Source organism: Tenrec ecaudatus, chromosome 13 (assembly GCF_050624435.1).
Source record: "Tenrec ecaudatus isolate mTenEca1 chromosome 13, mTenEca1.hap1, whole genome shotgun sequence".
NCBI lineage: Eukaryota > Metazoa > Chordata > Mammalia > Afrosoricida > Tenrecidae > Tenrec > Tenrec ecaudatus.
The window spans coordinates 67255211-67281168 of NC_134542.1; the positions used below are offsets into that span (position 1 = coordinate 67255211).

At 46.6% G+C, this 25958-nt stretch overlaps 1 protein-coding gene across 2 annotated transcripts in view; it reads right to left on the reverse strand.

The window, feature by feature from the left end:
* The window catches only part of CYBRD1 (cytochrome b reductase 1), a 29993-nt gene extending 4759 nt beyond the window's left edge, over positions 1–25234 (reverse strand). Inside the window, exons 1-3 of one of the 2 annotated variants that reach the window (XM_075529309.1) lie at positions 24929–25219; positions 7144–7352; positions 150–304 (exon numbers count right to left, since the gene is read on the reverse strand). In XM_075529309.1, the coding sequence (XP_075385424.1) occupies positions 150–304; positions 7144–7352; positions 24929–25121 (557 nt within the window). In that variant the 5' untranslated portion in view covers positions 25122–25219. Of the gene's footprint in view, positions 1–149; positions 305–7143; positions 7353–24928 lie in introns of both variants that reach the window. The other variant, XM_075529310.1, reaches the window with a different exon arrangement.
* Positions 25235–25958: the final 724 nt, after the last annotated feature.

Genomic DNA, 25958 nt, shown 5'->3' on the forward strand with positions numbered 1-25958 from the left:
TTTGAGTTTTCAATAAACATGTATTACAGAATAACAAAAAAGTTCTTAAATCGATGTTTAAATTTATGATTTTAATATATTTAAATTTTTATTTGTATTGCAAAGAAAAGTGCCTAACATATGATAATTAGGAAAAGCGTGTAACTTACAGAGCAAAAATCAGCTTTTCTGTGATTCCCGTAAGTGCTGTTGCGATCACTGTTCCAAATATGAGCAGCCCAGAGTACACGTGGATGGGCAAAAGAAATGCTCGCAGCGAAAGTGGGGCAAACGGCAGCAGGAAAACAAGAAAACCAAGAACAAGCTAAACATAGAAAAAGGGCAAAAGGTTACCATTTAGTTATAAACTCTAACTTAATCTCAAAATTATTATTGTAAAAGCAATCTGCACAAAAAGAGAAAACCTTTCGGGAACCGAGGGTGTAACCCAAATAATACGTTTTCCTCACCCTTAGTTCCAGAATACAAAGGTAACACATTACTGTCTCTTGTATCCTTCCAGAAAATTGTATCCGATAAAGCACAGCCCAAACCCAAACCAAACCTAACCCGTTGCTGTTGAGTTGCTTCTGGACCCCTGGTGACCTTGTAGGACAGAAGAGAGGTGCCCCAGAGTTTCCAGAACGGTAAACATTTATGGGAGAAGACAGACTCGCCTCACTCCTCAGAAGCGACTGCTGGGTTCCAACTGCCCACCTTGCAGTAAGCAGCCCAACGCCTAACTCACAGCGCCATCAGGGACACGCACACGCAGAAATGGGAAGACACGGAATGTGTACAGTGGTACTCCATTGATTCTAGCATACGTCTAGAGTATGCAACTACATGGAATGTATCATTTACTCTGTGTGTGGGTTGCAAGGTGCCATCGAGTCGGTTCTGGTTCTGGTGCCTGGTGCTTATGGACATAAGAAGGCCCAAAGCTATCCTCACAGTCATCATCACCTTGGAGCCCACTGTGGGAGCCACTGTGCCTATCCATCTCCACGAGGCTCCTTTTCTGTTTTTGCTGACTCTCTATCCAGCATGATGCTCTTTTCCAGGGACTGGTCTCTCCTGAAAACATGCTTGTGTCTAAGGAGAATTCTGGATACTTCTTCCAAGACAGATTTGTTTGTTCTGACGGCTATCCACAGGACTTCCAATTTTCTTCACTAACAACATACTTCAAATACATCAGTATATCTATATACCTGTAATGATATTCTTCTGCATCTTGCTGTTTTCCCTTAATATATTTTGTATCAGTTCTTCCCTGTCCTATAGAGTAGCTACTGTGAGTTGGAATCAACTCAACGGGAGTGAATGAGTGAATCTTTACAAAAGCAGTTCAGTGGCCTTTCTTCTGCACAGTGCAGGGTGGGTTTGAACCAATGACCTTTGGGTTGGTAGCGTGACCACCAACTACTTGCCTCTTTTCTTCACCCAGTCTTCCTTATTTAATGTCAAGTTTCCAAATACATATGAAGCCATTGAAAATATGACTTGGGTCAAGTGCACCTTACTCTTGAGAATGATACCCTTGTTCTCCAACACCTTAAAGATATCCTTCAGCAGATGTTCAGTTTGTTGGCAACAGTAATGAAATTGAAAATACACGATAGGACCTTTGCACATTTTATCTTGTGCTTAATGCCACAAATGTTTGAAAACACAAGAAAGGGTTCCGAATGGTCCTAATTCTCTTTCCAGGAGTGAGCGTGTGAGCATGAAGAGGACTGTTTGCTAACGTATGTGTTGTACTTTCGATAGCAAAGTGTGACTGCAGTGAGTTACTGTCGGGAATTTAGCACACCTATCTTTCTGTGAATATGTCACCCCTTTCTTCAGACTTACCCAGAGAAATACATGATTCCCACATTCCTGCTTTCTCTGCTTCTTCTTCCCTAAGTTTTTTACTTCATTTCCTTCAGGATCTATCACGTGTGTCTCCTGTAATCCGGTGAGGCTCACAGTTCTAAAGCAGGTGGAACATCAGAAATATGCTTACCAGGTCCTTGGGCTATTCATCTTCCCTAAATCTTACTTTCACTCTTGATATTTTTCCCTACCATAAGAAAATTGACTTTAAAAGGAAAGTATAAAATTATTGTGGGATGCTTAATTTTGATTAGAGATGCTCCAAATGAGCTTCTGCAAACACTTTCAAGCGAATCTCTCTGTATTTGTCTATCCCAAGGATGGGCATCTCCCACACTGGAGCCAGAATAATCTGGTCAGAGTGAAAAATTCTATCATGTAGGCCATTTGCTTCGCATCTTCTAGGGGTTTCCCGCTGTCCCTAAATTAAAGCCTCTGTTCCTGAACATGCCCCCAGCCTGTGAGGATATGCGCTGGCAAAGATGGGACGTCCAGGGACTCTTATGTGGTACGAGAGCCGATCATTGCCATCAATGTCTTCTGCGCATGCCAATTCGGCACCTAACAATATGCTTGGAGCAGGAGTGAGGGGACTTCTCTGTAAAGGGTCATTTGGATATTTATAACATCATTCAAGGTCCAGCTAGCATGACCCACTTCAAAATGAGTCAGCTGTTTCTGGTTATACCTTCAATGAATCCACCCCTACTGTGAGGGCTGGGACTGCTTCCCCTTGGCGAGGGGATCAACAGGTGTGAGTGATTTCTTGGGCCTGGGGGCCTGCTGCTTACAGCTCCTGGCTTAGAGGAACCTTTAAAGCAGCGGTTCTCAGCCTGGGCGGAGCAACCCCTTTGGAGATCAAATGACCGTTCACCCGATTCATAACAATAGCAAAATGACAGTGATGAAGTAGCAACAAACATAATTTTATGGTTGGGGGTCACCACACCACGAGGAACTGTGTGAAAGGGTTGGGGCCTTAGGGAGGTTGAGAACCACTGTTTTAAATGCAGAGTACTGAGAGACAAGTATGTGATTGTTCCCCGAAGCAGTGTTTGTAACAGAAGACCTTTAAAATCATTAAAATCATCCAGCTAGAGACCACATAAATAAGGTTGTGGTGTAGTCACACATTGGAATACAAAAAAATATATATTTTTTAAGGAAAAGGAATCCATACAGTTGAATCAGTAGAATGACCCCTCCCCCCAAAAAAGGTCTCAATAGGATACAGAGTGTATGCATCGTACGAGATCAATTTTTTTTTAAAGAAAGCCTTCACAATACACCCACATGGTGGGGGATGGTGACATCATCATGTAACAGTCAAAGCCAGAGAAGCGCGGCCTCACCAAGCTGACCCCTAAGCCATGACACCTTTCTTCTCTCCGTCTCTTGTTTATTAAGACGACAGGACACTGGCTTCATGGGACGGTGAGACTGACCCCAGTCCGGGTCCTGTCATCCTCCGCACTCTTTGCACTACGCTTGCTTCTGGAGTTGGGCCGGGAGTGCACACTGAGCCTGCAAGTGCCAGGAATGGTGGGCAGGCCACCATGCTCCTGACAAAGGAGCACACAGGGAGGACCCCTGGGTGGTGTTCCGAGTGCGCAGCAGGGTGGTCTGCAGCCCGTGTGTCTCAAGTAGCCACCTCCTGGCCTCCACCCACAAGCGCAGCCCCTAGAACTGCCCGGAGAAAGATGCATCTTCACTCAAAGCGGACCGTCTTCCCTTTTTAACTTTCAACCTCTCAAATCTGACAGAAAGAATCTCCATCAACGCGTTTCTTTTGTTTTGGGTAGTTTACTCATGTATGTTTGCAGCTCAGCAGATGGAGGCAGGCATTTCTGTCGGCATCATGAAGGAATGGCTCAGCTCCCATCCAGACAGGAGAAGGAACCCCTGGGGTCTCCTGGGAGACCGCCTTGATTCTGCCCTTGGGGCCCCTGGGGGATCTGTTCCTTCGCTTAAAGGGAGAAGCAGCATACATAACTTTAAAGAGCTCTTGTACAACAAAAGAGTAAATCTGTACAACAAAAAGAATAAATCACATTTCCTAAAATAGAATAGGAAATAGAATCACACACACACACACACACACACACACTTGGCTAAAGTAGAAACCGACTGCTACAAGGGTTCCAGTTGGTCCAGGCATAGGCCTATGTCAAACAAAAGGTGTTTAATCACATCTCTGCCATTGGTGCCCTCATTTTTAAAACAGTCCAATTAAAACCCTGGCTTCCAGGGGGATCTGCTGACCCGTTCCAGTCAAGGCAGAGGGGTCCATGCAGACGGTAATGGAGATTCATTCATATATATATTCCAAAGGTCTAATCTTGATAGATTTTTTTTTTATTGATAGATTTTTTTTTTAAATAAGACACAGGACAATCGGGAAGGGGCACTTAGCGACAAGACTCTAAGAAAATGGAAAACCGCATCGGAGAGGAAAGGAGCCGTGTGGCCCAGTGGGCTATGCCGTGAGCTGCTACCCATCACCGGCTGCTCCTTGACCTTGGGAGAAAGATGAGGCTGTCTGTCTGTGAAGTTACAGTCTTGTGACCAAAGGGGCAGTTCTACTCTGTCCTATAAAGTTGCTCAAAGTCAGAATGGACTAGCTGGGAGTGAGTTTTCGTGGGTTACTGGGAGGGGAAGATTCACCCAGGGACCGCTGTACCGAGGACTGTTCTGTAAGAACGGTATTGGGAAACTTCATCCCATCTGCCTTGATCTTGCCCCTTCAGACTATTTTGTTTCCAAACACTCAGAGATGATCCCCAGAGGTTGCCAAAATTGCAGTTCAGGTACAGATAAGAGGTAAGAGTTCACGACACATGGAATCCAGGAACAGGATTTGGATAGCGATACCAGAAGGGGAGGGGAAAGGTGGGGAGAGAAGGGGAGGAAGAGGGAACTGATCGCAATGATCTACACATAACTATACCCCCCTCTCCTCCAGGGGGATGAGCAGCAGAAATCGTGGGGGAAGGGGGACAACAGTCTGTGTAAGATATGAAAATAACAATTTATAATTTTTCAAGGGGTCGTGAGGGGAAGTGGGGGAGAGGGGTTGATACCATGGGCTCAATAGAAAGTAAATGTCTAGAAAAGAATGATGGCAACATATGTACAAATATGCTTGATACAATCGATGTATGGATTGTTATAAGAGTTGTAAAATCCCCCAGTAAAATAGTCTTTTAATTAAAAAAAACAAAACGCAGTTCCCACATGGTAAAAACCGAAGTTCGCAGAATTCTTCAGGGAAAGATTCGAGAGAAGGAAATATCGCGTTCAGAATGGCACGAACCTTGATGGCGGATATGTTGAGAAATAATTGCTTCACCTTGTGATATTTTTGTTTTGTGATGGCAGGCTATTAGGGATGCTCCCACATGGGCAGAGGGGTCTGGGGGAGGTGTGGAAGCAGTGGCTACAGGGAGGGTTCAGAGCATGGATTGACCCTGCCTGACAGCCTGCTGTGCCTTGGGTAGGTGGCTGGTTGTCTCTGTGCACCGTCAGTCAGCCACCTCATGAGGTGACAGTAAAAGATGAACCAAATCAGGAAGGCTGTTTCATACAGCGCCCAGGGTAAGGCAGGTGCTCAAGTGCCAACAAAAACGCTGGCGGCTTGAACTCATTCACAGGCCAGACGAACTGCTCCCAAGAGCTCACAGTCTTGAACATCACGGAGGGAAACTCTACTCTGCACACACCGGCTCTTTGGGGGGGGATGGAATCAATGGGAGTGGCTTTGGGTTAGGTGGTAGTTTTTGTTTATTTATGAAGGAATCTGCAGGTGATTAACACTCTAAAGTCCATTGACCTTCAGGAAAGCATGACCTTCAGGTGATCCTCCATGATGTGGGTGGGCCTTAGGCACCAGAGGAAGTCCTTAAAAGGCTAAAAACTGAGATTCTGCATCACAAAGTAGCTACGTAACCTGCCCTGTGGATTCTGAACTCAAGACTGTCAAAGTCTCCAGCCTGTTGCCTGGTGATGTATGCCTTTTGGACTTGTCAGGCCCCATCATTTCATTGCCCAGTTTCTAAAAATCAACCTCTCCGTCTCCGTCTCCGTTTCTCTATCTTCCTGGTCCTGTCTCCCTGGAGAACCCTGACTAATATAATGGGTCATCCAATTTAAGATGCCTTACAATGGATTCATTCTAGTTTCTTGACTTTCACTCACTGCCATCTAGTCAACTCCAATGGAGAGCAGTCTTAGAGGGCAGGGTAGAACTGCCTCTGTGGGTTTCCCAGACTGTAACTCTTTACAGGACTAGAAAGCCTCCTCCTTCTTCTGCAGAGAGACTGGTGGTTTCCAACTGCTGACGAAGGAACCCAAAGACCCAGAGAAGAAACTAGTCGACAGAAAATGATCTATGTGCTCCATGACTCTTTCATTCTGCGGCTAGAACCAGATGGTGCTCAGTCACCCTTCCTAGCAACTGAACAGGGCCACAAGCGATAGATCCTGACAGAACGAGAGACAATGGTGGGCCAGAACTGAACTTCTTAAAAGGGTAGACTTACTGGACCTATTGAGAAAGGAGAACTGCCTGACATAACCACCCGGAAACTCTTTAAAACCTTTACCCAAAACTAACCCTTGTATTGTAACCAATGACCAGAAATGCGCATGCAAACAAACAGTAGGACCTGTGGGTGCTGTTGCTCCTTTAAAGAATAATCTCTGAGACCAAATGGGTAACAATTCCCCTAAAGCAAAGGTGACAAAGGAAGGGGGTAGGGGAACTAGATTACTAGAAAAGAAACAACCAGAATGGAATGAATAAGAATACTGACACATTTGGGAAAACATAATATCACTGAATAATCTGTGTAGAAACTGTTAAAACCAGAACCGACTCTGCTGTGTAAAAATCTCATGGACCACTACACGTTGTCCCGGTGCCTTCCAAACCCGACACAGAAATAGACATTCATCTCTTCACTCATAAAGTTCAACCCAGAACATCAAAGGGACCAGAATCGGGGAAATAAACCCACAGTGCTCGCCACTGCCACTCTATTCTGATACAAAACTTACGGCCCAGGAAATGACCATCTAGACGGGCGTTCCCTACAGATGCCAGTCTGTGGCATGGTCTGTGGGCTAGCTCTGTGCTTGCAGGGGTCCTTCGGAGGAAAATACTTCAAATGGAAACAACGATAAGAGGGCATGGGATGGCTCTAGCAACCTGAATATTTTCAGAACACCTCCAGTGTCTGGGTTGCCTGACTTCTACCTTGCTTCTCAATACAGGGACGCACCCACCTGTAAGATGTAAAATACGACAGCTGCCAATCCAATCCAGCTATGCAGACTGTACATGTTGGGGATGTTCATGGCATTGTGGAAATCAAAGGCGGCCACCAGAGCGATAATGGCCAGGATGGCTGCCACGGCGTTTAGGCCGGCGTGAATGGATTTCATCAGGAGCTTGCTGCATTTCCAGGTCCACGGCAGTCTGTACACGATGATGGCTAGGGAGAGGCAGAAGAGGACAGAAGGTGATTTAAACCAAAAATCAACGCAAGACAAACCGTTGTACAGGCTGGGCATGCCCTTTCCTCCTGGCTTCTGCTTCCCTCCCCCTGGTTTGAGTCCACAAAGCATCATAGCGGCATTACATTTTAAGGAATCATTATGTTAATTTTCAGGCAGGAACACATCCAAACACACAAACATGTACACTCAGACTCTTCAAATATATCAGCCCAAAATGTCTATCTTCCAACTGGGTGAAGGCATTCCAGCCCTTGACAGCTATTAGTAGGTTGAATAGTGTCGTCCCAAAAATCATATCCACCTGGAACCTCAGTACGTGATCTCAGAGAGAAGGTGTTTGCAGATGTTTAAATGCGGACATGCTAGATTGAGGTGGGTCCTCAGAAGAAGAGAGGGCAAAGGCACTCACATGGAAGAAGGTCATGTGACACTAGAGGCAGAAATTTGGAGCGATGGAGCTACAAGCCAAAGGATGCCACAGATAGCCAGTCATCACCAGAAGGTAGGAAGCAGTCAAGACGTATTCTTTCTCAGAAACTTCAGAGGGAGGATGACCCTACCCACACCTTGGTTTCGAACTTCTGGTCTCCAGAACTGTGAGAACTAAATTTCTGTTGCTTCAAGTCACCCCATGTGTGGTCATTTAATTAAATATTTTTATTGGGGCTCTTACATCTCTTGTCACAATCCATACATCCACCCATTGTGTCAGGCACATTTTTGTGATAAATTCTTATAGCAGATCTAGAACATGGACAGCAGCCATGAAGGCAGTCTTCCTTTTACCTAACACAATCCCTGAAGGTCTGCTATTTGCTAATTTTAGGGCAGACTCCCTGGGTAGTAGAAACATGCATTCGCTCGGCTGCTAAGGATGATGTGTCCATCTCTCCGGAGTCCTGAGTGGGTAACACTGCTGTTGGGTAAGTGTTAGACTGCTGGTCAAAAGGTCAGCGGTTCAAACCCACCAGTCAATCCACCGGAGAAGAACGAGCTATCTGTTCCATACGGGTTTACAGTGAGTTGGCTTAATTGTGTAATTGTTTTGGTTTAGAGGCACCTTGGTGGAAAGACCAACCGACACAGCACTGGACTATTTAAGTTCAAGGTTAGCAGCTGGAACCCATCACCGGCTTACTTAGGAAAATAAGATGAGGCTTTCTGCTTCCGTAAAGATTTACGGCCTCATAAACCTGAAGGGGCAGTTCTACCTTGTCCTATAGGGTCCCTATGAGTCAGGATTAAGTTAATGGAAGTGGGTTTGATATACAGGTATCTTAAAACTGTTTTGTATTTTTGCCATGAACTTTTTAAAAAATCCTTTTATTGGGGGCTCTTACAAATTTTGTAACAATCCATCATTCAAATGTATTAAGCACACTTGTACATAGGTTGTCATCAGCATTTCCAAAACATTTTCTTTCTACTTGAGCCCTGGCTATCAGGACTTTTTTCCCTTCCCTCCTCCACCCTCTCACCCTCATGAGTCCTTGATCAATTATATATTATTATTGTTATTTCGCGTCTTACACCGTCCATTGTCTCCCTTCATCCACATTTCTGTTGTTTGTCTCCTGTGGGGGTGGCTATATATCCAACCTTGTGATGGGGTTCCCTTTTCTCCCCCTTTCCCCTCCCACCATTCCCCTACCCTCATGATATCGCTACTCCCACTGTTTCTGAGGGTTTTATCTATCCTGAATTCCATGTGTTGAGAGCTCTTATCTGTACCAGTGTATGTACTCTGATGGTCTAACCAGATTTGTAAGGTAGAACTGGGTCATGGTAGTGGTTGGGAGGAAGCATTGAAGTACTAGGGGAATGATGTGTGTTTCTTTTCATCAGCGCTATACTGCACCCTGGTTGAATCGTCCCTTTCTTATAACTCTTCTGTGGGGGGATGTCCAGTTATCTACAGATGGGTTTCCACTCCAACCCCCCTCTTTCACATTGATATAATTGTTTGTTTGGGATCTTTTGCTACCTGATACCTGCTCCAATCGCCACCTCATAATCACACAGGCTGGTGTGCTTCTTCCATGTGGGCTATTTATTTGTTTCCCTGCTAGATGGCTGCTTGTTTAACTTCAAGCCTTTAAGATCCTAGATGGTAGATCTTTTGATAGCCGGGCACTATCCTCTTTGTTCACCACATTTGCTTATGCACCCATTTTGTCTTCAGCGATTGTGTTGGGAAGGTGAGTATCAAAGAGTGCCAGGTTATAGAACAAAATGTTCTTGTGTTTAGGGAGGCCTTGAGTAGAGGCCCAAAGTCCGCCTGCTCTCTTAATACTTAACATATAGATACATGTACACTGGCCTCTATTCCTTTCATTATAAATTAATATGTTTACATGTCAGGTATCTTATAACTATTGATTGATTATATGTCCTTAGAGACAAGGAGGGTTTGTACAATCATCTTTATATACAATGAATACTCTCAAACCATTTAGTGCAACATCTTAAGAGTAGACTTTGAAAAGCTGTAACTATTAAAAAGCTGTAGCTTTTAAAAGGGAAGAACTCATGTTTTGAGACTGGCTCAGACTAAGGGTATATTTAAAAATGTTTAAAGCTGGAAATAATTATAGATTCACAGGCAATTATAAAGGGGGGGGCGGTGAACACAGAGATCCCACACAGCCCTCACCTACTTTTCCCTACAGGTCCACTTTAAATGATGGTACAGTACCACAGCCAGGAAGGCAGCAGCAGTACCGCCTCCCTTCCCTACTGAGACTTCACCAGTTTAACTTACTTGGCACGCACTGACTGGTGTGACCCACAGTATTGGTAAAATAAGTGAGTGCAGAGTGCTTCCTGCAGACCTGTCAATGTCCAGAAACCAAACTGAGGTCCACTCAAGCACTGAGGGTTGCACCCCCTCCCATCCCCCAGTCAAGCTTTTTCTCATCTGCTGATTCAGCGACACACTCTTGTGAGGCCTAAGAGTTTTCAGGGCAAGCAAGTGCCTCTCTGCCCAATGACTTGGTGATTGTTTAGCCATAATGTAGAGCCTTTGCATGCTGTGTGATCAGGTCGTGGTAAAAGAAGATTGCCCGATATATGATGGCCTAATAACAAAGTATCTTCCCCTTTTCCTGGTTAACCTCATTTGCAATGTGTGTGTGTGTGTGTGTGTGTGTTTAGCCTTTGAAAGGAAGCATGCACACATGCATAAATGGTTTATCTGCTTATATTTTAATTCGCAACTCTTGAGAGAGGAAAAATCAACAAAACATGGAGTCCATACTGACCCCCAACAGCCCTCTGGGTTCCTGAGGCTGCAGCTGTTGAGAGGACTAGGAAACTCAACCAGGCTCCCTTGGAGCTGGTGGTGGTTCTGAACTGCCAACCATGCAGATGCAAGCCCAGCTCCTAACCACTGCACCACAGGGCTCCTCCGAGGAAAATACTATGCAAGGATGACCAAGAGAAAGACTCTAAGGAGTTAACTAACTTGCCTCACCTCAATTAAGTGGTTTTACAATGAATATTACTATTGTTATTATTAGGGACCCCTGGCCACACGACCATTAGGTGTTCAGCTGCAAACAGAAATATCTGCCATTCGATCCCACAGCTACTCTGTGGGAGAAAAGACCTGGCATCGTAGGTCGCCTGCAGGGCACTTCCCTACGCTCTGTCCTGAAGTCATCACTCAGCCAAAACCGATCAACTTGATGGCACACAGCGACAAGCACATGGTCACTGTCGCTTCCAGAAGGGTCGGGGGGAGACAAGCCAGCCGGTGCAGTGTAGCACCGATGAAACATACAACTTTCCTCTAGTTTTTCAATGCCTCCCCCCTCACCACCCCATCTGTCATGATCCCAATTCTACCTTACAAATATGGTTAGAACAGAGGATGTACACTGGTACAGATAGGAACTGGAAACACAGGGAATCCAGGACAGATGATCCCTTCAGGACCAGTGCTGCGAATGGCGATCCCAGGAGGGTGGAGGGAAGGTGGGGTAGAAAGGGGGAACCGATCACAAGGATCTACATATAACCTTCTCCCTAGGGGACGGACAACAGAAAAGTGGGTTAAGGGAGACATCGGACGCTGTAAGATATGACAAAATAATAGTTTTTAACTAACCAAGGGTTCAGGAGGGAGGGGGGATCATGGAGGGGGGAAAATGAGCTGATACCAAGGGCTCAAGCAGAAAGCAAATGTTTTGAGAATGATGATGGAAACAAATGTACAAATGTGCTTGACACAATTGATGGATAGATTGTGATAAGAGTTGTACGAGCCCCCAGTAAAATTATTTGAGAGATAGAGAGAGAGAGAGAGAGAGAGAGAGAGAGAGAGAGAGAGCCTGGTCACTGTTGTCATCAGCAACAGACTCAGAGCACCGTCCGCCGAGTTGGAGTCTTAGATGAGTGGACTTGAACACCTCTACATCTGAAAAGAAAATGGTGGTTTCTACCCAATCTGGACCCCCGTATATAAAATATTCCCCAAATCAAAACTGGCTGTTCCCACCAGTAACAGGGGTTACACAGGGCTCCAAGGGTGATTTCAGGGCACCAAGTATGTTTTTAGAAATCCGGGTGCTGATTACACAGGTGTGTTCACTTTCTGAAAGCGCATCATTTAGGATTTCTTTTTCTACATGCATGTTGTGGCGTGAGCACTGGTCAGCCATGCAATCCGTCAGCTGCTCTTCAGGAGAGCCGTGGCTGACTGCTCACATAAAGAACCCCCAGAGGAAGTGGGGGCGGAAGGGGATGGAAGGGGGAACTGATTGCAATGATTAATGTACACCTCCACCCCAGGGGTACAAAAAACAGAAATGTGGGTGAAGGGAGACAGAGGATAGTGTAAAATATGAAAATAAAAATAATTTATAAATTATCAAGAGTTCATGAGGATGGGAGGGAGGGTGGGGAGGAAGAGGAGTTGATACCCAGGGCTCAAGTAGAAAGAAAATGTTTTGGAAATGATGCAACATATGTACAAATGAGCTTGATACAATAGATGTATGGATTGTTATAAGAGCTGTAAGAGCCCCTGATAAAATGGCTTATTAAAATAAAGAAAGAGCCCCCACATGGGAGGGTTACTGTGAGTCAGGAACAACTTCATGGCAGAGGGCTTGGATCAGGGTTGGGTTGTGCACCAGGAAAGCGGTTCCTTTTTTTTTTTAAGTCAAAACCTCTAAGACGCCTTGGGCCCAGGGCAGAAGGAAGCGTTCACTGTTTTGAATACTACAAGCATTGCATAGGAATGTGCCCAAGTTTCCATAAAAGTAAAATCTACTTGATTCTTGAATCTTTTATGTTTACTCACATATTTTTCAAATTGCTTACACACTGGCTTTCTTTTCCTAGCAGTATCATGAATAAATAAGACAATATAATCTCTTATTAATGAGTAATGACTAATAAAGGCATCATTAAATCCCCATCTGAGGTTCTATCAGTGCAAAAGGGAAGTCTCTGGGGTTTCCAGAGTGTGGGAGGAGCTTGTCTTTGATCCCAATGTTCCCAGACAATTTTTAAAAACATTTTATATATATATATATATATATATAACTTTTTTACATTATATTAAGCTATAGTTAACATGTCCTACAATTCGGCAGCTCAGTCGCATCAGGAAAGGTTGTGCCCCCATGGCCACCATTCCCTTCAGAAGCCTTTCTTCCTTCTGGGATCCACTGATGTTGACTCCCCGCTTCCCCTCTGGGCCTCAGTCCAGCAATCCTGGCTTCCCTGTGCAGATCAACATACAAAACAAGGGCAAACAGCCAACAAGGACCTAGCAACAATGATCATATAAAAGAGGTAAAGACCTCAGTCGAAAAGAAAGCAAAGAACACTAAAATTTTAGAATAAATTCACATTGGGTACAGAGGAAATTCAGATTACAGGGTGTCACATTCCAGCCTAAATACAGATGCTGAAATCAACTTTAAAATGCCTTTTGTCTGATATTAGGACTGCTAATTTTCTTAGCCTAAGTGCATTGGGGATTTGCCTGGGACTCATTCCACGTGGGATCCTGTAAGTGGACTTGGGACCACCACTATCATCCACAGCGTTGCACAAACTAGACGTCGGGTACCATTCCCTCCTGCTGGTTTGAATCTTATTAGTTGCAATCCTTGGATTACACAGTCTAGTGTGCTATTTCCATTTGGATTTAGCTAACTCCTAACTTAGCTGCTTGTTTTGAGACAAGTCTTTAAGACCCCAGATGCTATTTTTCAAGATAGTGGGGCACCATGATTCCTTCACCACACTTCGCCATGGCACCTAGGTCTTCAGTGAGATCACACATGAGGGTGAGTACCAGGCAGTGGCCCCAGACAATCTTGGTGTGTAAGTGCCGGCCTCTGGTGGAAAATTCTCCCATCTCTCTCCTCTCAGCTTCTAGCTTAGCGCTGGCTGCCTGCTCAGTTTCTCTAGTCCGTCATCCGACTCATGCCCACCAACCGCTCTTCTCTAGCTTACATATTTTTAGGTTTGCAAAAATCTTAATATCTTTTGAATATAAATGTAAATATAAATACTGAGTGCCTGGGGATCCAGCAGACTATTTCCTGGTGGTTGGAAGGGTTCAAGATTGTTAAAAAGCGAGCACAACATTTTGTCAGTTTACCAACCTGCCACTCCATCTCAACAGCAAACTTCTGGTGAAGATCTGAGACTCTCGTGTCATGGAAGGTCATGGACTTTGCGAGACTTTACATTGATATCGGAGCCCTGGTGGCACCGTAGGTTACATATTGGGCTTCTAACTGCAAGGTCAGTAGGTTGAAACCACCAGCCCCTCTGTGGGCGAAAGATGAGGCTTTCTACTCCTGTAAACAGTTACCCCCCAGGGGCCGTTCTCTGTCCTCTAAGGGGTCCCCAGGAGTCAGAGCCAAGCCCGCGTCAGGGAGTGAGTTTGTTTGTTCCCGTGGGCTCTGCTGAAGAGCTGGGCATGCTTCTAAGTACTTGCAGGACAAAAGAAGGTGGGAGACTGAACGTTACCGCCGCACACGCGTTCCGTCTCAATGCTTTCAGAACGGCACACACACAGGAGGAAAAGGCAAGCTTAACAAGTCCAACCACATTTCTTAAACAAGAAGCTACTCTCAACCCTTGCAAAAACTGCCTGGAGAGGGGACTCGGAATGCTTCTGGCTTCTTTGGTTTGGCACTTCCTTAGACACCATTCCTGAGGTTCAGTGAGAAGGAAGAAACACGTCTCCGCTGCCCACAAGGTGGGGAAATGGTACAAAACAGCTACTTGTGGCTGAAACAAGGATTTTCTGTTACAGGTTCTAATTGGCAAGATCATTTGCTCCAGAAAATGCGATGAACACATATCAGAAAGCCTTTGAATGGAACAGTTGTGGGAGTGCAGCAGGCAAGTGTTATCATAAACAACAACAACAACAACAACACACGCCGCCACATATAATTATTCTTTTGACAATAAACAGCCCCGGGAAAATACAGTGACTTGAATTTAATGATCAGAAAACTCCGCAGTTCCTAGCTACATAATAAAAACTCAGGAATATACAAAAAATATTTATTCTCCAAGGTGTTAATTAATCTCTAAGTTTGACGCTTGCTTTCCTTATGTGTATCACTGCAAAATATGTATATAGTCAAATTTGCCTTACAGAAGGCAATCAAATTTAGAATTTGCCAAATTGCCTCTGGGGAGGGGAGCTGGGTGGAGGAGAGAAATGTCTCCAAACCTGGGAAGCCACTTGGCATTAGTTTCAATCTCGTGATTGAATCCGTTTCAGTCTTGTGATTCACGAGGGCTGGAACGTGTCTTGTTAACTGTGACATCCGTAGCACAGGGCCTGGCACATAGTAGGCATTGGGTAAGTGGGTGTTGGATAAATAAAGCCTACTAAAGCACAAGAATTCATACCCTATCCTCCAGAAATCAAGCAGTCCTTTTTAAATGCACCAATTGGAAACTCAATCTCTACCACTGACTCAATTATTAGCTGATTAAAGACTCAATAAACCTAAACTCATTGGCATCAAAGAAGCAAAACGTATTCTACACTTTCAGCTTTCGGTGATCTGTACATGAATTCAAGAGTAAGATAAGTTCCTGGGTTTGAAGTGCCCTGGAACTTTAAAAGCTCTTGAATTCTCCTGAAAGCCAGGCGGCCCCTTAGATTTCCTGCACTCTTTGACTGGTAAGCATTGTCTTGCCCTCCTTGGTAACTCATTAGAACTGGATCCCCGACTGATCTCTGTAACTCATTTCCCTGGGCACCCCAGAGTTTACCAGACTCTAGCCAGAGGAGCTCACGTTGAAATGCAGAGAGCAGTGAGCCCTGCTTCAACAGACTTCGTGAGAAGATCCCTATGGGGCATCAAAGAGGAGCTGAGCTTTGAAACGCCTGCCCATTCAAACCGGGCGCTGGCATGAATCTCCTGAAACTGAAAACCCTTGGAGAATCGAAATGAACAGAGTGATTTGGAAGATGTGTTTCAGCATCTTGGCACTAGAAACTCCTCTCTTTGAAGTGACTGGGATTCTCGCAAAGAAGGCTACTTGATACCAAATACACGTGTAAAGAAAGTGAATATTTCATTAATTGGCTAAACATTTACAGGTCTCTGGGCATTTTGTGTTGTTAGAAAGCAGTTATATATTTTTTGTGCTGCGGATAGATACTATGATTAGAAACCGCTCTGGCCTCTGATCAAGCCTGGCTGTCTGACCCAGGCCAGGTGTTTGATCTCTAAAATAAGGAACTGAGCTGAAGATCCCAACTAGCTGTAAACATTTAGGGCTCAGTATAACCTACATTTTTTTTTTAAGTCCTAGGTCATTTCTCACCACGCAAATAAGAATAGCTGGTAGACAGCACTGTATCTTACTTGTTTTATGCAGTGCCTGGCATGTAGTAATTGCTTAGTTATATGCAAATATGCAAATTATATTGGCTTGCTAATAGCAAGGTCAGTGGTTCAAACTCACTAGCCACTCCTTGGGGAAAAGATGAAGTATTCTGCTTCTATAAAGATTTGCAAGCTTGGAAACCCTAAATATGGCCACTACTGGTTGGAGCTCTAGTGATGTAGTGGTTACCCACTGGGCTGCTAGCTACAAGATCAGTAGTTCAAAACCACCAGCCACTCCGTGGAAAAAGATGGGATTTTCTACTCCCAGAAAGAGTTCTACGCCCTCTTATAAAGCAACTGTGAGTCAGCATTGATTTGATGGCAGCGAGTTCTTTTGATCATGGGTTGGAATAGACTCAATACTCATGGGTTTTAATGAAATGAATAGCCTATTATAGGAAGTAACTGACTAAATGAACATTTCAACAAACTTAGGGGGGGAAAGGCAGCCAAAGTATGTAGAGTTATTTCAAATTGTTTTTCCTCTTAAGAGACTTTCTATATGAAGAATCAAGTTTCAAAGGATTTTGCCCTTCCACATTACCAAGGATGATGTCCTTGTTCAGGAACTGTTCTCTCTTAATAGCATGTCCAAAAGTAGGTCAGACAAAATCTCACCACCCTTGCTGCCAAGCAGCATGCTGGCTGTACTTCTTCTAACAAGACTGATCTGCTTGTTCCCTTGGCAATCCATGGTATTTTCGACATTCTTTGCCTGCATCACAACTCAAGTGTGTCAAGGCAGAGGCAGCGGGGTTTGGGGGTGGGGTGTGTGTGGCGTTTTTAAGTTCTGTCCCACTCCACCACACGTGGATCTCCTATTCTGCTGCTTGAGCTGGCACCTGAGGAGAGGAGAGTTTTGAGGTCAGCCTGGACGGTTCACATGGACGTCTGCTGCCAGCGCACCTGCTAACGAGGCAGGGATGATGCTGACTGCTGGAAAGTCCGGGTTCCTGTCCTACATCTTTCTGACTGCACTAGTGCCCAGGGTGTTGTTGGGTATCTTATGGCTCTATTGTTGAGCCCAGGAACACCCCTCAATGGTGCTACACACAAAATCTACTTCACTTCTTACCTTTATGAGCCCACTCCTTTGGGGTTGAGCAAACCTTCACTCCTTAATAAATAGTTATGGAGTGCCTATTAGGTGTTACTGTTCTACATGGTATGGCTACAGTGGTAAAGAAACCAGATAAAATCTTTGCCCTTAAGAAACGTTTCTTCTAGTAAGAGGAGACAGACATTAAGTTAATAAGTCATTAAAATAATCAGTGATCAGAATATGAATAATCAAAAAAAACTCACTGCCAGCAAGTCAGTGCTGACTCATGGTGACCTTCTAGGACAGGGTAAAACTGTCCCGTGGGTTTCTGAGACTCTAACTCCTTATGGAAGTAAAAAGCCTCTTCCTTCTCCCCAGGAGCTGCTGGAGGGTTTGAACTGCTGACCTTGAGGTTAGCAGCCTACGGTGAAACTACTATGTCACCAGCATTCCTAATATGAAAATATTATGTTTCCATTTCAGTCTGTAAGCTTTTCTGATGGACTGGGGCAAGTGTGCAAGAAAGAGAGGCGGCAAGGATGGCTGTCCAGTTCTGGTTTGGAAATCTAGAAGGATGAAGGTGGCCGTATACTGAGAAGCAGGAAGTCTATGGGAGGAATGGTGGTGGAGATGAGAGGAAGACAGAGCTGAAAGTTGGGCAGGTATGTTTGATACTCACGGAGAGAGTCTGAGGAGGCAGGTGGATATGTGGGCTTGCAGCACAGGTGAGAGTATGGGCAGAAGACACCAACAGGGGGAAGTTCATATTTGAGTATTTAAAGCACAAGATTAAATGAGCTCCCCAAATGAATGTGTGTAGAAGGGAAGGAGAAAGGGTCAGAAGACTGAGTCTTCAGGCACTCTAGATTGAGCATGAGGGACTACTGAGAAGGACCAAGGAAATGGGGGGTCCTGGAAGCCAAGTGTAAAAAGTGCCTCAAAGGGCAACAACAGATCAGCTAGAGCAAATGTGGCCTTTCTGTCAAGCAAGTTGAGGGCCGAGAATTGACACTGGGATTACCAATGTGAAGGCCATTGGTTACTGCTGCGCTAAAAGTAACTATGATGGAGCCGTGGGGTGAGCTCCTCTTTGGGAGGATTTCAACAGAGAATTGTAGTTATTAGGTGCCACTGGGTTGGTTCCACCTCACTGGGGCCCTGTGTGCAAACAGAGGAAACCCTGCCTGGTCCCGGAGCATCTCCGCCACTGTTGCCATGTCTGAGCCTGTTGTTGCAGCCACTGGGTCACGGCAGCTCACTGAGGGGCTCTTTTTTGGCTCACCCTGTCCTTCCCCAGCACGATGTCCTTCTCCAGGGACTGGTGCCTCCTGCTAACATGTCCAAAATAAGTGAGATGAAGCCCCACCTGCTTCTAAGGATCATCTGGCTGCCCTTGTTTTGAGACGATGTCTTCCCTGTGGCACGCCATGGTCTAGGTAATATTCTTTGCCAGCACCGCGATTCAAAAGCATCAGTTCTTCTGGGGGATTCTCTATTCGCTGTCCAGCTTTCAAATGCATATGACGCGACTGAAAAGATCCTGGCCTGAATCAGGCACATCTTGTGCCAGTATTTGCCCAATACAATAATAATCTTTGCCATGGAGTCAATTCTGACTTATAGCAACCCTACAGAACAGGGTGGAACTGCCCTTGTGGGTTTCCAAGAGTGTACCTCTTCATGGGAGTAGAAAGCCCCATCTTTCTCCTGTGGAGTGGCCAGGGGCCTTGCGGTTAGCAACCAACAACCATGCTGCCGTCAGGGCTCCATCAGTGCAGTCCATTCTGAAGTCTTCTGCCTGCTGCTACTCTGCGCACTGAGTGTGGATCTACGCAAAATGAAGTCTTTGACAGCTTCCCTCTCTTCTCCATAAGGATGTGTATTGGTGTAGTTGTGAGGGTTTTGTTTGTTTGTTTTCTTTTTTCCTTTATGCTGAGGTGAACTCATACGGAAGTCTTTGCTTTTCTTCACTTAAGTGCTTCCACAAAACTTTTGCCAAGTTGTGGTAAGGCGAGCAAAGGAGCGGTCGGATGACAGAGGGTGAGGAGCGTGGGTTTAACTAAATAATATCAATGACAATATATTGGAAATAATCCAATGTGGGGAGGAATTTAATGATGCAGAGAAGTTGGAATGGCTGAAGTGCTGTCCCTAGGCAGGAAAGAGGGTGCATGAAGGGTACTTCGCTAGTAACCTCCTACTGCAACGAGGCCTTCGAGTAAAGCAGCGTTTCCAGGGCAATGCGATGCCCATTTCTTTCTTAAGGTTGGCTAAGTCAGGCTTCTGAAAACTGGGTGCTTAGGAGAGTGCTGGGAAGGGCGGGGTGGGGGTATCTTATACTTAGATAAGATTATTATCTTCTATATTACTATTACTTTTACGTAGATACTACTATTATCTTCACAAAGGAGTAGCTATAAACTTGCATTTTGTTCCGGTTTAGCTACAGTACTTAAATGATCACTTATTCACTTAATGACTATTGTTGGACTGCCATGGACGACTGCTATTCTGCTTGCATTTTTAAAAAGAGAACTACCTGAATTGATAACAAGGTGTTTTGGGTCACCTTAAATTGTCTCTTAATACTTTCCCCAAATCCTCATTTCCCTAAGATTGATGCGTTTCTTATCAATGGTGCCCCCAAGAGTGGTTTGGGTGTAGGTATTTGGGACGCTTTCTGAAACGAGGGTCTCTGTATCATATTTGCTATGTTTCACCCCAAGAACCCTTTCAGACACTGGTCTGGGAATCTGCACAAGACACCTGGAGAGGAAATCCAACTGCCTTCTCACCACTACTCTTTATGCCTGTCTTTTATTTTAAACGTTACTTAAATGCAGTTCGCTCTGTCACAAAGCCAACTAACTGGAGATCGTTGGCCTATGCAGTTTCGCTTCCTTCAATGTACGTAATAGGAGGAGATCTCTGGGTGGGAAACTGAGGAGGGCAGCGTTGCCAAGACCGCTTTTTGCTGACCTTGGTTACGTGAATTTTCGTTCCATCTAGCCGAACCTTTTCAAAGGTCAACTGCCACTTTGAGAGCGTCTTTTCAAGGTTTGCTTCTCTGATTTCCCGGCGGTATACTTACTGCATGTGAAACTTCCTGTTAGAGAAACACACAGCCTTCTCCTAGAGGTCACGTTCAAGCCCTTCCGCATTCATGCACAGTCTGTTACCTAGAGTCCCAGGTGGAGGGAAGGTTTCAGTTAGGTTTAGATTTCCCAGAGTCTGCTGCCACTTCCCGAAGTGGACTTGGAATGTCCATGTGAGCTGGTGTGTGGAGCGAGGCGGAGGGAGACACAAGAAGAGACAGAGGGAGGTTTTTGACGTCGTCGTCTTTGTCAGCTTTGCTTTAACCGGAGCTCACATCTTCGAGCTGTTTGAAAGGACTTGCACTTGTCCTCGCAGGTTCTAATCCTGTTTGCTGTTTGTAGACTGCATCTTTAAAGCATCCCAGGCTTAGCAGTAGACCTGTTACTTCCGCTTTCCTTTCTTCAGTCCCACATAGTTAGTATATCACAGAAGGACTGTGTAACCTCATGTTAGAGCCCTGAAAAAGCACAGCCTAGATTGTTTCTCCCGGAAGCAATTGTACACAACTTGCTAAACACAGGTGGGTGGTTCAAATCCACCAGCTGCTCCGAGGAAGAAAGATGAAGCTATCTGCTCCCATAAATCTTTGCAGCTGCAGAAACCTGATGCAGGGTCATGTGAGTCTGATTGATTCGACAGCAATGGCAGACTGGGTGGTAAAGAGGCCCGTGGCCTTACTGGGTGAGCGCTGGCATGCTAACCGGTAGGACGGCAGTTCAAATCCATCAACTGCTTCTTGGGATAAGGATCAGGCTTTTTGTTCTTGTAAAGATGTTCGGCATTTGGAAACGCTATTAGGGTTATTAAGCCTTGGAACAGACTCGTGGGCAGTCTGGGTTGGGTGTTAGTCCTGGAGGTGCAAGCAAACAGCCACGAGAGGAAAGGTTGGTGGTTTGAACCCATCCAACAATCTTCTGGAAAACGACTTAGTGAAAGACTTGCGATCTTCTCCCGTTCAGAGTCTAGAAAATCCTATGAGGTTATCCCCTCTATCACATTGCATTGCTAGGAGTCTGAGTCGGCTTGATGGTACCCAACAAGTCCTTCCAGCAATAGGGGTCTTCTTAGGGCTTGTGGTGAGGAGATGGGGTGGGAGCAAGATTTGGAAGAAGTGGAGAGAACCTGGTACATGCTTCCCTTTATCGGCAATGGTTTATGTTCATGTAGATTAAACAGGTTATGTAATCAAAGTGATTTGCAAATCTAGGAGCCATACAGTAAACAGGATGGATATGGTTGAGAGGGCAACTGCTGCTTGGTGGCATGGAGTCAGTTCCGCCCCATAGCAACCTTATGCACAACAGAATGAAACACCGCCCAGACCCGTGCCATCCTCGCAACTGTTTCTATGCTTGTGCCCCTTGTCCCAACATCGTGCCAATCCATCCTCTTGAGGGCCTTCCTGGAACTATTTGAGCAGTAATACAAATATCGGAACTAAGTTTAAAGAAAAGATGTTCATGAAAGCAGATGAAAATTTCCAGCATAGCTCTTTTTTTTCTCTTCTTTTCTTTTTTTACATTTTATTAGGGGCTCATACAACTCTTATCACAATCCATACATATACATACATCAATTGTATAAAGCGCATCCGCACATTCCCTGCCCCAACAGCATAGCTCTTTACATAGCTTTTGCCCCCAAATATGTACAATCAGAACAGAAAACATTCAAAGGTGAGGGAAGTTTTAGGGAAAGTCTTGTAGGAGAACGATAATGGACTCATACAGGTTTCAAAGTGTGTTTTGGAAAACAGCGCTTTGGTTCTCTAAAAAAAGATGTTCTGCAGGAAATAAGCATATTGCTATAAAAGCAGAGAAGTAGGTCTTGAAAAAAGGCCACTGAAAAGACTTCCCTTATGTTCTGTGGGTTCGTCACTTACCGGCTGGTGCCTCCGTGTCCCCCTATGTGCCGCGGGGATAACACACACATTGGCACACGGGAAGCACACTGAATAAGTCCTAGTGACTCTGTCCTCTTTGAGAAGTAAAGCAGCAAGCCACACCGCCCACCGCCAGTTTCCTTCAGCCTGAATCCGGAGGAGGGAAATCTTAGAAGGTGCCCTGGGTCCATTGGTGGAACAGATGAAGGGACTGTTTTACTTCTTTGAGCAAACAGAGTCCTTCCCTTCCACTAGGAAAGGTGTGCTTCTGCTGACAGCTTTTGGAACTTGGCCATGGTCTTATTTTTGTTTAGTTGCACACTTGGTGGGAATTATGCAACGAAATAATAACATCGGTGGGCAGCAGCGCTCACGCCTTGATGCCAGTCCTATACCAGGCAAACCTCAGAACAAACTCTGAGCATGAGTAACGTCTTTCACTACACCCAAGAATAACGGCCATACCACCTGGAGGCTGCAGCCCAGGTTTTAAACAGAAACAAAACCATTTCCATTAGGAAGGAGGTCCGTCTTTTTTGGTTGCTTTGTGTGTGGTGAGTTAAATATCGGTGGAGAAAAGGCAGCCTGCTCAGAGGTGAGGTTACCCTTGGACACCTCTTCCCCCACCCTTGGCAACCTCTTGTGAGCTATGACAAGACCCATGAGCAAGACTGAGGCCATTTTAAGTTGAGTCAGCCAAGTTTGTAACTGTTGCTAGGTGCCATAGAATTGGTTCCAAGGAACCCCCACCCAGTCCTGTACCATCCTCACGATGGTCCTCATGTGTGAGCCATTGTTGCAGCACGGTGTCCATGTCCATCTGTCTGTTGAGAGTCTTCCTCTTTGGTACTGCCTCTCTGCTTACCAAGAATGATGTCTTCCTCCAAGGCCTAGTCTCCCAATAGCAAGTTCCAAAGACGTGACAGGAAGTCTTGCCATCCTTGCTTCTAAGAAGCTGGACTTCTTCCGAGATAGATTTGTTTCAGTAAAATCAATTTTGCTAGATGTTAATTATTGTGTTTTGACTGTTTCCAAGGATTCGACAAGAGTTGAGAGTGTTCATTTTTACTTGAAGCCTGCTTGGGGTCCAGCTTTCTCACCGTGTAAGATTGAGAAGCAGTCATCATTTGGAAAGGAGATGTCAAGATAATGAAGTATAGAATTCTTCTTTTATGTACTCACTGTTTTATGTACTTAATGTCATGTAGCATAAGAATTACACCCCCACCTACCTATAATGTGTGATTAATCTTGTTGGAAGAAAGTGACATAATTATCAGTCACTCTGGTAGCATAGTGGTTGAGAGTTGAGCTGCTAACTGCAAGGTCAGCAGTTCTAAAACACCAGCCACCCGAGAAGGGGCTTTGGATTCCGGTAAAGAATTACAAACTGACATGGCAGTTTTGCCCTGTCCTATAGGGTCGCTGTGAGTCTCAGTGGAGTCGATGGCTGTGTGGTTGATTTTCTGGGTCACTTAGAAACTGGAATGATGTGAGCAGCTTGGCTCCATTGGCTAGCGGCTTAATAAACAGTTTTTCTTTCTCGGTTCCCCCTGGAGTAGTAATGGGTTGGGCTCGCTCAAGGGCACGGAGCCAATATTTGGGGTAAAACGCTTCATTATTTACGGCCACATAAACCGGGTCCACCACTTTCTACTTTTTTTTTTTTAACAAAATATCATTTCCTGCCAAGGCCTTAAGTTTGATCTTCGGAAAGTGGTTACAAATAAATGGCGTTTGCACCTGGAAGTTCCTTAAACCAAACAGCAGCCAAAGGACATTCCGAGAGGCAGGACACAAACCGAGGGCCCAAACCGCCCTGGGCCGAGCCCGCCCCGCGCCAGCCCAATTCCAAGAATGCGGGCGGGGCGGGCTGGTCAGCGGCCGCACGCAAACGCGGCGAAGCCCGGGGCGCTGGGTCCCGAGCAGAAGCGTCTCCCCTCCCCGCGCATCCTGGGGCAACTCCGGCTTTACACGACCGAGATCCGGCCAGCGCCCCACAGGAAGCCTGCCAGGGGCCTTCGCCCGTCGGCAGCCACATCCACAAACGGGGCCGAGGAACATTTGGCGTCCCGGCCGTTTAGCGCTCTAAAAAGAGCGAAACCCGCAGCGGAGGCTCAGCTGGCGCAGGGAACCGGCCGGCCTGCCCCTTCGCCCAGCGCAGATCCCGAGGGGTGTCACCAGACCAGGCTAAAGACTCCCCTGCACCCTCGCCTCCTCCGCCCCGCCTCGTTCCTCTCCTTCCCTAATCCGCAGCCCCGAAAACAACTCCAACGAAAGACTGTGCCAAGATTGTTTCCGCGCCCCGAGGCCGCGGGTCGGGTCCCCCTGCTGAGCCTCCGCTCGCCGCAGCATTTGCTGGAAAGAGTTAACCTCGCGGGCCAGCTCCGCTGCCCGCAGCCGGGGCCCAGCCGACCCCTGCCTGGACCTCCCAGGGGAGGGTGTGCGCACCCCGCCCCCGGCGGCCCGAACCGGGTCTCCGCTGCCGCCGGGCTTCCGCGCCCCCGCCGCAGCCCCCCCAGCCGCCTGCTGGGCTCCCGACTAGCCCCAAGCCCCCACCCCACCCTCGCACCCCACCCCGTAGCCGCTCTGTCGCGGACCCTGGCCCGCACCGCCCTCCCCGCGCCGCCCGCGAGGTGTCAGTACCGATGCCTTGGATGAAGACGAAGCCGGTGACCAGGAGCACCGGGTGCCAGTTAAACTCGAGCCCGGTGCCGTCCCAGCCGAGCCCCTCCCGGTAGTGGAGCACCCAGATGAGGGTGAAGATCACGGACAGGAAGCCCACGAGCAGCGCGGACACCAGCAGCGCCAGGAAGCCTCGGTAGCCGTCCATGGCCATCTGCGCCCATACTCCGCGCTCGCGCAGGGCAGCTCGGCGGGGCCGCGGGGTACTTGCTCGGGGACGGCACGGGGCGGTGACTTCTCCGAGCTTCTTCCCTGGGAGGCGGGGCCCGCGGGTTCTCGACCGCCTACGGGGGCTGGGCCTCCAGAGGGTGGGCACCGGCCTGGGGCACAGACCCGCCCTCCCCTCCGCCTCCCGCCCGAGGTCTGTGGGCTGCGGAGAGCTCTACCCTCTGGGCCCGCGGGCGCGAGGTGCCCGGTACTTCAGAGCATTTTCGAGCCACCGCTTGCTCGGAGCCCTTCCCTTCCTGCCCCTTCTTGGTGGGGCAGCTGAACTGGGAAGTGGTGCGAGCTCTTGGTTTCGAGAGGGAGGATCCATTGGCTGGGGATGTGTGTGCCTGTGGTTTTCATTTAAGGGAGCCTCCTGAGCCTGGCTCCTGGAGGACTGGCTGTCCTTCATGCCAAATTTGTGCCAAGGAGGAACCTGGAGTGTGGTCTGGGGGCAGCAGTGGACTTGGGCTTAGCGAGCAATCAAACGGCTCCGTGTGTAGTTTAGAGGAAAGGCGAGCAGTCCGGAGACCTCGGCCTTGTCTACGTGGTTAGTGCGAAACTGGGTCTTCCAAGTGCTCACATGCTCCAGCGTTGATGAAGCGAAGCTTACTCGCTAGCCTCTTTACGGCACACGAAAAGCGTCAGCGTTCCAGCAACATTTACAGAAAGAAGCCTCTCTGGAGGCTGGCCTTCTGGAATCCACTTCTAGCCCTGCCTGGTAGCTCAGCGCCAGGTACCAGATTCCCGGACCCTCGGCTGTGCTTGAACTATGTGAACACTGTCA